The sequence below is a fragment of the Zingiber officinale genome, chromosome 11A (assembly GCF_018446385.1).
Source record: "Zingiber officinale cultivar Zhangliang chromosome 11A, Zo_v1.1, whole genome shotgun sequence".
Taxonomy (NCBI): Eukaryota; Viridiplantae; Streptophyta; class Magnoliopsida; order Zingiberales; family Zingiberaceae; genus Zingiber; species Zingiber officinale.
The window spans coordinates 9,782,637-9,795,475 of NC_056006.1; the positions used below are offsets into that span (position 1 = coordinate 9,782,637).

Here is a 12,839-nt window from a genome sequence, read left to right on the forward strand (position 1 = left end):
GCCACGCTAAACGATTTCCTAAAGCTTTCCTAATTGATTGCCTCAATCAATTTCGAGGCTTTCTGTTCTCTCACGAAAATGCCTTCAATCGATTAGTTCAATTGATTCCAAAGCTTTAGTTCTCGCGAGAAAACCTTGCCTAATTGATTACCCTAATCGATTGACATTGTCGATTGATTGCTTCAATCAATTCCAGCATATTATGTACTCTCGCAAAAGATTTCCTAATCGATTAGGCCACGCTAAATTGATTAAGCTAACCGATTCAACAACCTACTGTGCTTTATAAAAAACTCTCAATAGATTACATTAATAGATTGCTTTGGGCTAATCTATTATCCAACCCTAACATCTGAAATTGAGCTTAGGGTTCCTTTGCCTAATCCTAAAGTAATTCATGACTCGTTGGGACTTCCTGATGCCCAATATCCAGTTAACTCTGACCTGCAAGAGTTTCTTCACAAAGTGTCTAGTCAACTTTGGGCCTACTTGGACTTTTCCATTGCCTAACCCTGCTAAGACTTCTTAACTAAGTATTCGATCATCTTTGATCAACTAAAATTTTCCCATTGCTTAGCCCTGCTAGGATTTTTTCACCAAGTGCCCGTCAACCTTTGACCCATTTGGACTTTCCATTTCGTGCCAAGTGTCTGGTCCTCTGTGATTTTTGGACTTTTCCCTTACCTAATTCTCAATTAGATCTTCCACCGCTTAGCCCTGTAAAGACTTCCATTGCCTAGTTTCTAACTGGGTCTTCCATCGCCTAATCCCGCTAGGACTTTCCATTGCCTAGTTCCCAATTAGAATTTCCTGTTGTATCACCTCCAGTTAGGACTTTCCCAGTTAAGTATCCGGTCCTCTCTTAATCTACTTGACTTGTCTCTCACACATTGTCAAATATCAAAATTCAAATTTGAATCAATCCGAGCTTAATCAACCTTGCTCCGAAAATAATTATACCAATCGCAATTGCACCATGATCCAGAGGGCAATCATTCCTTACATTGTTGATCTGTAAGTATTGTGATGGTGTACTATATTTATAATTATCATCTAATCCTCTAAAAATATAGCATACCGATTGATAACAATCTAATATCATAAGTGATATTCCTAGGGATAACGAATACATCCCCAAATTTGTAAACATTTTAATATAAAAAATATTAACAAACAAACCATCTAATCTATAACTACTAACAAAATGGACACATTTGAAACCCCAAAAAATATTCTAAAACATAAAATTTCATATAAATAATAATAAAAATAATAATAATAATAAAAATTTAACTAAATCTTATAACTGTTTTTCTTTTTGAAAAAAAAATCTTGCCACCTTTTACTCATATATAATTCTAGCCGTCTGAAAGACGTCTAAATGTATATAATCATTTTTTTATTATAATGTGCTAGATTCGTACATATATCACGATGAATCAACCCAAATATAAATGTGCTAGATTCGTACATATATCATGATGAATCAACCCAAATATACACTATCATCTGCCTCTAGAACTACGACGAATCTCTTCAAGGATGATTATTAGCGAGACAATGAAGACGTGGTCAACGTTAGAATTCACGGTCACAATCGGTTTGCTCGGTCGCAAAAATGCCCTTTCGCATTGCATCTGCGATAGATCCTTCAATTATATATATATATATATTAATATATATTAATTATATATAACAATATGCTTACTTGGGCGATGATGGTATTAGATTGGCCAATAGAAATGGTGCATCTGGCGTTCCTTCCATTTCCATTTATCATAAAATCACACGTGGCAGCTTCGTTGGGGGCTAAGATCACTTTGTACTTGTCGCACTCAAACAGGCTGCACCTTTTTAAGGTGAACAGCAGATCATTGGGACTGCTGCTGTATCCTCTGTATACCTTCCATGGGTCGCGAAGTTCGAATCCCTAAAGATCGAGGATTTAAATTCTTATAGTAACATTTTCAGTAATTTATACTCGACTTTAAAAAAAAATTTCAAAATATGCACGTATAAGTTTCTATATATATATATAAACAAATTAAATAATTTTTTTGAAATATTTAATTGTAAATTATTGTTATGAAAAACAAATATTTTGGCATATAAATATTACAGATGTTTTAACAGGAACAAAAAAATATTGGGGGTTATTTTGAAAATTGAAGTGCAAAATATTAAAATAAATATTCGGCCAGGAAAAAAACAAAGATATTAAATTTCGGGAGATTTTAAAAATTAAATATATGAGGGTGCAAAATGAATAAACGAAATATTATTACCCGAAATCCGTCGGAGCGGTCTGGTTTGATGGTGAGGAGAACGTTGCCGGCGGCGTTGAGGAGGATCCGGCGGCTGTTGAAGAGGACGCGGTTCACCTTGAAGACCATGGTTCCGTTGGCGTCCGCCACCCTGTAAAGGTCGACGTCCATGAAGGTCAACACATCGTAGCGGGTGATGGTGAGATTCATGGCTTGCGCGGCGGCGAACTGCTGCCCGACCACCACCACCGCCTCAGCCTCCGCCTCCGCCTCTACCGCCGCGGCCTCCGCCGCCGCAGGCAAAATCCCCGTGCTCGTCCCTTCATCTGCCATGATTAGGTTACTTAACTTACAGCTTGTTGATCAACCCTCTGTCTCTTCTCTATGTGAAATCGTGTGGTGCTGCAATTGATCATTAAGTAATACTGAGGACGATTGATAGCTTCCTCGAAGAATCAATTAACAAAAATAAATGATTCTATGTGACAGGTTGACGGTGACGTTGAACGAGCGAATTATTATTATTTTTTTTGCCACATTTAACAAAAATAAAACCGGTGGGCGAACGAGGAGAGGCCGCCTGTGGATTAGTTAATTAAAACAAACCAGGGGAGAAGAAGGCCATTAGTGGCCGAACCAGAGGAAATCACTAGCCATTCTCTTCTTTTTCTGGCTAATATAATGAATTACTTAATGAGTGGCAAAAGGCGATATCGTTCGCCCCCAACGTCCTCGTCGCATCACGTCCAAGATTTTTATGAGGAAGATAAATCATGATAGCTGGAGAAGTTAGTGTGCAGTGGGAAGAGGTACACAGGGATCAAGGAATTACGCCCTGACTATCTCACAATTCGAATCCACACTCTCAAATGGTAAATTTCTACGCATTAATCGCTCCAGATAATCTTGTGGGGCTAATTAATTGCTTAACGAGGTATATGGAGGAATGTCAATTTAGACATGCCAGACGTGGTTGGAGTTGAAATAAGGATATTAAAAAAAAAATCTTAATCTAAATCGGAAATTGGACCAATCCGAATAACTGGACCAACCCATCAACCCATTTTTTACTATACCATGTTATTCTTTTATTCTTTAATAAAATAATTTAAAAAATTTCAAAACTCATAATACTAATAATTAATTGTCTAAAATATTAATTACTGAAAAAATAATTATTTAAAAAATTAAAATTTTTCATAAAATAAATATTATATGATAAAAATTTATGATATCAATATAAAATCAAAAAGTCATGTAACATCACGAAATAACTTTCAAATTTCAAACTCCACTTATCTCGTTTTACTTTTTTTTTTTCACTAGTCAAACCTGGAAGCAATTTATGAAATAAAAAAGAAAATCTAAAAGCTTAAAAAAAAAACCTTAATTAAGGAACTTAAACTTACTTTTTACTAGAATGATCAATCATATGGTCTGATGCAGCAGTTTTTGATCATTCTAATTTATAAACAGATATTCATAATATTTTTACTTTGGGCTAATCACTAATGGGTTACAGGATTAGGCCCTAAGCACTTAGCCTTAAAAATTAACATGCAAAATATATATATATATATATATATATATATATATATATATTGGGTCCGGCGGATAGATTGGATTTGGTTGATGGATAACCTGATTCTTAATTCAGGTCAACTATCCGAATGTAACTAAAAAAATTTAGATCAGATTTTGGGTCAAATCCGATCTGACTCTAACCCTAAAAATCAAATTGTGACTATTTCCAACTGAATTTCGTAGATTCTTTTGGGAAATACCAGATATGGTTGATGGCGGAAAAGAAAATTAAAGAACAAAATGAGACTAGTGAACTGGACTAAAAAGACCTCTCTATGGCTAAACGATGAATCATCTTGACCCAAGTAGTCTTCCTCATCATCTCTACTTATACGATGATGTGGCGGAGACCCTAGAAGTCATGTCACTAAAAAAAATAAATATTATCAGCGATGAAAATATATTTTCATCTCTATATTAGAAATGAAATTAATATTCTGTCTTTAATTTGAGATGGACTTAAAGTTTTGTTTCGAAATAGAAACCGAACTATATTTCTATCGCTAAAACGATCATTATTAATAAAAAATAGTTAATCTAGATTAGTAGCTGATACGGATTATATCGAGTAGGCCCCAGGAGATGACGTGGAGGGCCAAAACAAGGGGATGTGCGGGTCAAAACAAGGATAGACGAATACTTCCTGCTTGGTTTCGTTAATCAACCAACATTAAAGTCCTCGGGTCTTGCCCGAGTGGCTTTGATGCAGGACGTTCGGATGAAGCCGACCGGCTATAATGCTGGCCAGACATAAGAACTCTAGTGTAGCACTCAGGAAGTAGTATAACCGGTTAGTCGAATAGTTGACCATGTTTCAAGGGGCTTGGCTGGAGGAAGGATGACCGAACTCTAAGTACACTTAGCCTCATAAAACACTTAATAGGTGCTCGGCCGGGTAAAGGCTACGTGAATATAAGACTTTTTGTATTCGCCTAGCCGGGCAAAGCTCGGGTGGGTCTAAAAACATTTAGCCTCATAAAATACTCAATATGCTCTCGACCATATAAAGACCAAGCGAATATAAGGCTTTTTCTATTCGCTCGGTTGGGGAAAGCCTGGGTGGGCCTAAAAACATTTACCTCATAGAATACTCAATAGGAGTTCGACAAGGTAAAGACCGAGCAAATGTAAGATTTTTTGTATTCACTTGGCCAAGTAGAGCCCAGGCGAGCTTAAACACACTTAGTCTCATAGAATACTCAATCGACACTCGACCGGATAAAGGTCAACCAATTATAAGGTTTTTTGTATACGCCCGGCCAAGCAAAGGCCAGGCGAACTTAAGGACACCTAGCTTTCTAAAGAACTTAATAGGTGCATGGCTGGATAAGGGCCGAGCGAACATAAGGTACTCTGTGAATACTTGGCCGGACAAAGGTCGGCTGGGTTTAAAATACTTGATGACATATGGCTCCTAAAAGGAAGTTCTAATATACATAATTTATCATATGGTTTCTCAAAAGGATCTTAAACGTCCTGTGTACACTATATACGTTTCTGAGCAAATCTTTGCAGTACTTAACATATGAAAGAGCAGGTGGACACAAGGGCATAGCAATATGGCCTACCTTATAGACCGACCGAAATATACCTAGCAGACAACTTCTGACAACATTATAACAGATCATTAAAACTTGTCAGAAAATATTCCTTCGGAGACTTCTTCGAAGGTTATTACGTCTTTCATAGGCCAGCTAAGCATGACATCATGTTCTTCTAATTGCCTTAGTAAGGGCGTGAAGCATACACGACAAAGAAAGTACATCTATGGGTAGATGAAAGATTCCTCAGATAATTATGGCACGATACCCAGGTTGTACTTTTTCCATAACAAACTCTAACAAACTGGGGACCTCCTCATGATCGTGGAGATTATGTGAGGTGGTATAAAAAGGGCGAATCCTCCGTTGGCGAAGCACGCAAACATTCGCATCTGAACTCTACTTTCTGGCAATCACTTCCACTACTGTTTTCCATCCACTTCTTGGAGATTGTACTGACTTAAGCATCGGAGGGCCTAACCAGGGATCTCCACCCCGGTCTTAGATCACTAACGTTTTGTTGGATCGACTGATTGTGCGCAGGATCATTGAGGAATTTTTTCAGATCTCAAGAAGTTCCTCATCCTTGATAAAGTGCCTTGAAAGTCAGTTCCATCTACCCCACATGAACGTTGGACAGGCAAAAAGTCGGATTTGAGTAATCTGAGACCTTGAGGTCAGCTGCCTACGTTCATGATAAGACTCACGAATATGAAAAATTAGGACCCAGAGGTAAGAAGTGTATCTTTATAAGGTACTCTGAGACTTCTAAGGGTTATATTTTTATTGGTGAGCGACAAGATGAAACCATCTCTGAAATAGAATCAAGAGATGCTACTTTTCTAGAAACTGAGTTCCCAACACAAGGTGAAGTTGATAAGATAATTCCTCTATATGAGATAGAGGAGGAGAATAATGTTCCTTTATCAACAGATCAGGAGATGCCTGAATCTAGTCAACCGATTGGGAGTAATTTGTCACTGAATGAGTCAGTTTCTCAACAGTCTAACCTTCGAAGAAGTAGTCGTCATATTATTCCTCGGAGAAGGTTTGATATTGAGAATGAGACATTGATGGTTCTCCCAGTTGATGATGAAGAACCTCGAACAATTGAGGAAGCTTTGAGAAGCTCAGTTAGAAAAGAATGGAAAATTACAATGGATGAAGAAATGAAGTCAATGAGAAAGAATCAAGTTTGAGATTTAGTCGATCTTCCTCCAGGCCGAAGGACTATTGGGAATAAGTGGATTCTCAAAGTAAAGAGGAAAGCAAATGGATCGATTAATCGATACAAAGCTCGATTAGTTGCAAAAGAATATACCCAAATAGAGGGTATTGACTTTGAAGAGACATTCTCCCCAGTTGTGAAGTTTGTATCAATACATGTCATCCTAGCTATAGTAGCACAATATGACATGGAAATACATCATATGGATGTAAAAATGACTTTCCTTAATGGTAATCTTGACGAAGAAATTTATATGGTACAACCAGAAGGTTATGTTGCTGAAGGCCAAGAGAAAAGAGTATGTAGATTTCGGAAGTCTATATATGGGCTAAAGCAAGCGTCAAGACAATGGAACATAAGATTTAATAAAGTAATATTGTCTTATGGTTTCGAAATGTTCAATGAGGATCAGTGTGTTTACCTAAGAAATGATAAAGGAAAGTTTGTCATTTTATCATTATATGTTGATGATATGCTAATAGCTGGAAGTGACATAGAGTGTGTGATAGAAGTCAAAAGTTGGCTTTCATCATAATTTGACATAATAGATATGGGAGAAGCAGAGTATATCTTAGGAGTGAAGATTGTTAGAGACCGATCAAAAAGGCTTTTGGGTTTGTCTCAAGAAGCTTATATCACTAAGATGCTACAACACTTCAATATGTCATATTGCAACATTGAACAGACGCCTATAGCGAAAGGTACTGTCTTGAGCAAAAGTATGCATCCCAAGCCTCCTGAGGAAATAGTCGAAATGAAGAATAAACCATATATCAGTGCTATTGGTAGTTTGATGTACAATATATTGTGTATTCGTCCTGATATAAGCTATGCTATTGGCTTAGTTAGTCGTTTCCAGTCAAACCCAGGATCGAGACACTGGAAAGCGGTGAAGAGGATATTCAGATATCTCAAAGGAATAACGGATTATTGCCTCTGCTTCCAAGGATAAGATATGAGCCTAAGTGGCTACACAGATGTAGATTGGTCAAGGGACCTTGATGACAAAAAATTCACATCTGGTTATGTCTTCTTGCTGAATGGTGGCGCCATCTCATGGAACAGCAAGAAGTAGGCTTGTGTAGCCTTGTCGACAATAGAAGCTGAGTATGTGGCTTGTGCAGCGGCTGTGCAAGATGTTGTCTGGCTAAGAAGGTTCCTGAAGCATCTGAAGATTGTTGAGGATAGTGGGAGTCTTGTTACTGTGTACTGTGACAGTCAAGCTGCAATAGCTTTTTCCAAGGATCCCAAATATCACAGCAAAGGCAAGCATATAAAAATTAAGTATAATTTTGTAAGGGATATTGTTGACAAGAAAAAGGTGATTCTTGAGTACATCCCTACATGAAATATGCTTGCTGATCCTTTTACTAAGCCATTGGCTAAAGAGTCATTTCATGGACATGTGAAGTCTTTGGGACTTCAAAGAATGTAACTAATTGTAAAGACATTTTGATAAATGAAAAATGTCATGATCTATTCAGTGTATATGTCTTTGTTACATTCGAATAAAAGTCTCGATAAGCATGTTGGCAGATTAGGATTGGTCCACTCACATGGACAATTATCTCTATTTGTTAAGTACAAATATAGGTAAGATTGTTGCTTATGGGACAACTTATGTAGCTATGAATAGAGACATACCCATAAATTAAGGTCGCCTTGATAAGTGTGCCAAGATGATATCATTTGTGTAATGATTGGAGTAAATGTACCCACCATTTACTGAATTTGCTTAAAGGCCAGATTAGAATTCATATGTTGAATTCAAGATTAGACATTAGGTATGTCTAGATCGAAATCTGTACAATGTTAAATTTGGAAAAAATATGCGCTCTTTTCAGTAAAGAGAATAACATCGTAGCATGTGATTCATACCACATGTGCTATGGCAACAAGAAGGGTAGTAGGAGAATGGATCCCTGCTTCTCTACTATGTGAGACCCTTGAGATTATAAGTTAATCTCAATCTTACCCTAAGTGACTATTTAGCTGTCTACTTAAAATTTTGATCAGTGTTTGCTACTTTAGCATGTATCCTATTGACTATGGACGATTCGGTATATGAAGCATAACTAGGAAAGCGATTGATTAGAATAAATAGATTCTAGTTAAAAAGGAAGATTAAGATTGATTTACATCTGTGACATTTATTCACTGGTACCAGTTACATTTTTAGTTCAGTACATAAAATGTAATTTTTATAATTTGTTTGATTGGAGATGTTGAACATGCTCTTGACATATAGTCAATACGAGGGATTAGAGATGTTCATAATGATGGAAATAATTTAATCTGGGGTAAAGACAAGCCATTTATATCTCTGATTCGTTCTATGGACATTTATATCTCTGATTCGTTTTATGGAGCAGCTAAGTATGGTGTGACAATCTTCTTAGCAGTTGAATGCTCAGTGTGCTTATTGTCGTACGAACCATTTTCCCTAATGTATGGAATGAATGTTCTTACTTGGTCATTGTGACTAATTAATTTTGCTCCGATTTTCGTGACTTGATCCTCATAAAGTCTACTTGACTTATTTGATCTTTGTGACTAATTTTGCTCTGATCTTCGTGACATGATCACCTTGAAGTCTATGTGACTGACATGGTCTATGTGACCATATAACCTTATGGATTGACTTGGATGAGTGGGAGATGTTGGGCGTTACTAGAGATAAAGGGGCGCGGTTTCCCTTCGTTTCTCTCTTTGCTGCAAACGCCAAGGAGACGAAGGGGCATCCTTTTCCCTTCGTCTTCCTTAGTCTTCTTATAAAGGTTCGTCCAAGCCTTTTGAGAAGGGAGAGAACATAGCGCAACAGAAGGTGATCAGAGGAGCAAGTGAAGCTGTGAGGTGTTTTGGTCGAGCAAAGGAGAACGTCCAGAGGCTGAGATTTGGCTCGTGAACTTTGAAGTGCTTTCCGGTTGCCCCATGATCGTGCTTCCGATAGTGGCAGCCTCTTCATCGATCGACATCTTCAGTTGTGATTTTTTCGGAAGATCACTGTGAGTGGTTACCGCTTTCGTTTCGTTTTTGTTTCATGCTATCAAAAAGACCAACAAAATCATATGCTCTATTGCAACAGTTTTTGATCCAGCATTCTAATTTATAAACAAATTCACAATATTTTTACTTTGGGCTAATCACTAATGGGTTACAGGATTAGGCCCTAAGCACTTAGCCTTAAAAATTAACATGCAAAAATATATATATATATATATATATATATATATATATATATATATATATATATATATATATATATAATAATGGGTCCGGCGGGTGGATTGGATTTGGTTGATGGATAATCTAATGCTTAATTCAGGTCAACTATCCGAATGTAACTAAAAAAATTTAGATCAGATTTTGGGTCAAATCCGATCTGACTCTAACCCTAAAAATCAAATTGTGACTATTTCCAACTGATTTTCATAGATTCTTTTGGGAAATGCCAGATATGGTTGATGGCGGAAAAGAAAATTAAAGAACAAAACGAGGCTAGTGAATTGGACTAAAAAGACCTCTCTATGGCTAAACGATGAATCATCTTGACCCAAGTAGTCTTCCTCATCATCTCTACTTATACGATGATGTGGGGGAGACCCTAGAAGTCATGTCATTAAAAAAATAAATATTATTAGCGATGAAAATATATTTTCGTCTCTATATTAGAAACGAAATTAATATTATGTCTTTAATTTAAGATGGACTTAAAGTTTTGTTTCAAAATAGAAACCGAACTATATTTCTATCAATAAAACGATCATTATTAATAAAAAATAGTTAATCTAGATTAGTAGCTGATACGGATTATATCGAGTAGGCCCCAGGAGATGACGTGGAGGGCCAAAACAAGGGGATGTGCGGGTCAAAACAAGGATAGACGAATACTTCCTGCTTGGTTTCGTTAATCAACCAACATTAAAGTCCTCGGGTCTTGCCCGAGTGGCTTTGATGCAGGACGTTCGGATGAAGCCGACCGGCTATAATGCTGGCCAGACATAAGAACTCTAGTGTAGCACTCAGGAAGTAGTATAACCGGTTAGTCGAATAGTTGACCATGTTTCAAGGGGCTTGGCTGGAGGAAGGATGACTGAACTCTAAGTACACTTAGTCTCATAAAACACTTAATAGGTGCTCGGCTGGCTAAAGGCTGAGCGAATATAAGACTTTTTGTATTCGCCTAGCCGGGCAAAGCTCGGGTGGGTCTAAAAACATTTAGCCTCATAAAATACTCAATATGCTCTCGGCCATATAAAGACCTAGTGAATATAAGGCTTTTTGTATTCGCTCGATCGAGTGGGTGGGCCTAAAAACATTTAGCCTCATAGAATACTCAATAGGAGTTCGACCAGGTAAAGACAGAGCAAATGTAAGATTTTTTGTATTCACTTGGCCAAGTAGAGCCCAGGCGAGCTTAAACACACTTAGTCTCATAGAATACTCAATCGACACTTGACCGGATAAAGGTCAACCAATTATAAGGTTTTTTGTATACGCCCGGCTAAGCAAAGGTCAGGCGGACTTAAGGACACCTAGCTTTCTAAAGAACTTAATAGGCGCATGGCTGGATAAGGGCCGAGCGAGCATAAGGCACTCTGTGAATACTTGGCCGGACAAAGGTCGGCTGGGTTTAAAATACTTGATGACATATGTCTCCTAAAAGGAAGTTCTAATATACATAATTTATCATATGGTTTCTCAAAAGGATCTTGTGTGATCTCGGAAAATTTAAATAAATAGGGTTATTTCAGAAATAACCTTATAAAAATTTTCCGAAATTTTTAGAAATTTTATGGGAATTTTTCGGAGCTCGTACAACAGGTTTTAAGGGGACGAATTAACGGGTTCGGATAAAGCATGTTTGGGGTACCCTTTTTGTGGGACTTGATTGAGATTCAACTTAGTGTTTAATTATATAAACCTAAGTTTTAATCAAACCCGAACCCGATTTCTCCTCATTTCCTCTCCTTCCTCAATCGCAAACTCCCCCGACTCTCTCTGTTTCCTCTTTCTCTCGCGGACGAGCCGACGCCGACGGAAACCCTTCATCTTCAGTGATCGTTCTCACTGAGTCGCCGGAGGAGCACATCGCTAGCAGCTGATTTTCTGTTCTCCCCGGTTCCTTCGCGTCTCTGTTCTCGGCTATCTCTTTCATCTTCTCGGCATCGCAGGCGCAGATCGGGTCTTGGAGCGAGGAGGGAAGTCTGTCGCCTCCTTCAATCTCCGACGTCTCTTCTAACCGACTGCCGACGCCACTTGATCGATCCAGATCCGCTCGATCCCCGGCGTAGGTAAGCTAGCTTTAACCGGATCTTCCTCTTCTTTGGGTTTTCTCTGACTCGTGCCCTAGCACAGTCGGTAATTCTTCTTCTTCTCTCGATTCTCTCCAAATCGTGCCCTAGGTTCGTGGCCGGTGCTAGATCTTGGCAGATGCTGGCTGATTGGGGGTCAGTAGTATCTTCGATACTTTGCTTCACGAATCGGATTGGGTGACATTTTCTGGAGACGATCAATTAAGGTAATGTTGGGAATTATGTGGATTCAAGGATCTTGTTAGATTGATTTTCCTTTGTGATGACTTTATTGTTCTTGATTTAAGGAAGTATCGGATTGCTGTGGATCGATGGATGAGGGCTGTGAGGTTCTGTGATCATGAGGTGTATCCAGCAGAGAGGTTCTGTAGGCTGTGAGGTTGTTTGTTTTTGGTTCGGCAGCCACCCATCCATCAGTGATCCAGCATCAACAGCAGCTGAGATTCGAGGTAGGGTGTAGGGATTTTGTTACATGCTGATGAATTAGATACATGTTTTGGATTAGGGATAAATTGGTAATTAGTAGTTGATTATGATTAGAAATATAATTACTTAGATTTAATCTAATGGAATGATTAGGGTTAAGGCAATTAACTCTAGTCAACTATTGGATTTAATTTAAATTTAGATTTCTAATCTAATTGGTGATTAGGGATTAGGTAACTAACCCTAATTAATTGTTAGATTAGTTTAGGAAGGATAATGGTGACGTGATTAGGGTTTTTGCCCTAATTTAGTTTTAGATATTTTATTTAGCTATTCTTTTAGATTTAGCTAAATAAAATATATATATGTTGTTTGACGCAGGACTCTGATTCGAGACGGACGTCTCGACCTTGGATTGCTTGACAGTACCTTCTATTTGAGGCGGGTACCCTTTGACTTATCTCTTGATAGTGTCTTATGA

General features: G+C 37.9%; 1 protein-coding gene across 1 annotated transcript; it reads right to left on the bottom strand.

Moving 5' to 3' along the window:
• Window positions 1–1,389: 1,389 nt before the first annotated feature.
• Window positions 1,390–2,702, bottom strand: LOC122032269 (protein LURP-one-related 10-like). The gene is made up of 3 exons (XM_042591548.1): window positions 2,286–2,702; window positions 1,709–1,930; window positions 1,390–1,637 (listed from the first exon to the last, which is right to left on the bottom strand). Exons 1-3 carry the CDS (start codon window positions 2,595–2,597, stop codon window positions 1,506–1,508), a joined length of 666 nt encoding a protein of 221 aa, XP_042447482.1. The 5' UTR covers window positions 2,598–2,702; the 3' UTR covers window positions 1,390–1,505.
• Window positions 2,703–12,839: the final 10,137 nt, after the last annotated feature.

Coding starts and splice junctions, on each gene's coding strand:
- LOC122032269 (XM_042591548.1), bottom strand. CDS start 2,597: ATGGCAGATGAAGGGACGAGCACGGGGATTTTGCCTGCGGCGGCGGAG. Junction 1,931..2,285: donor ACCGCTCCGACGGATTTCGG/GTAATAATATTT, acceptor CTCGATCTTTAG/GGATTCGAACTTCGCGACCC. Junction 1,638..1,708: donor CTAATACCATCATCGCCCAA/GTAAGCATATTG, acceptor GATCTATCGCAG/ATGCAATGCGAAAGGGCATT.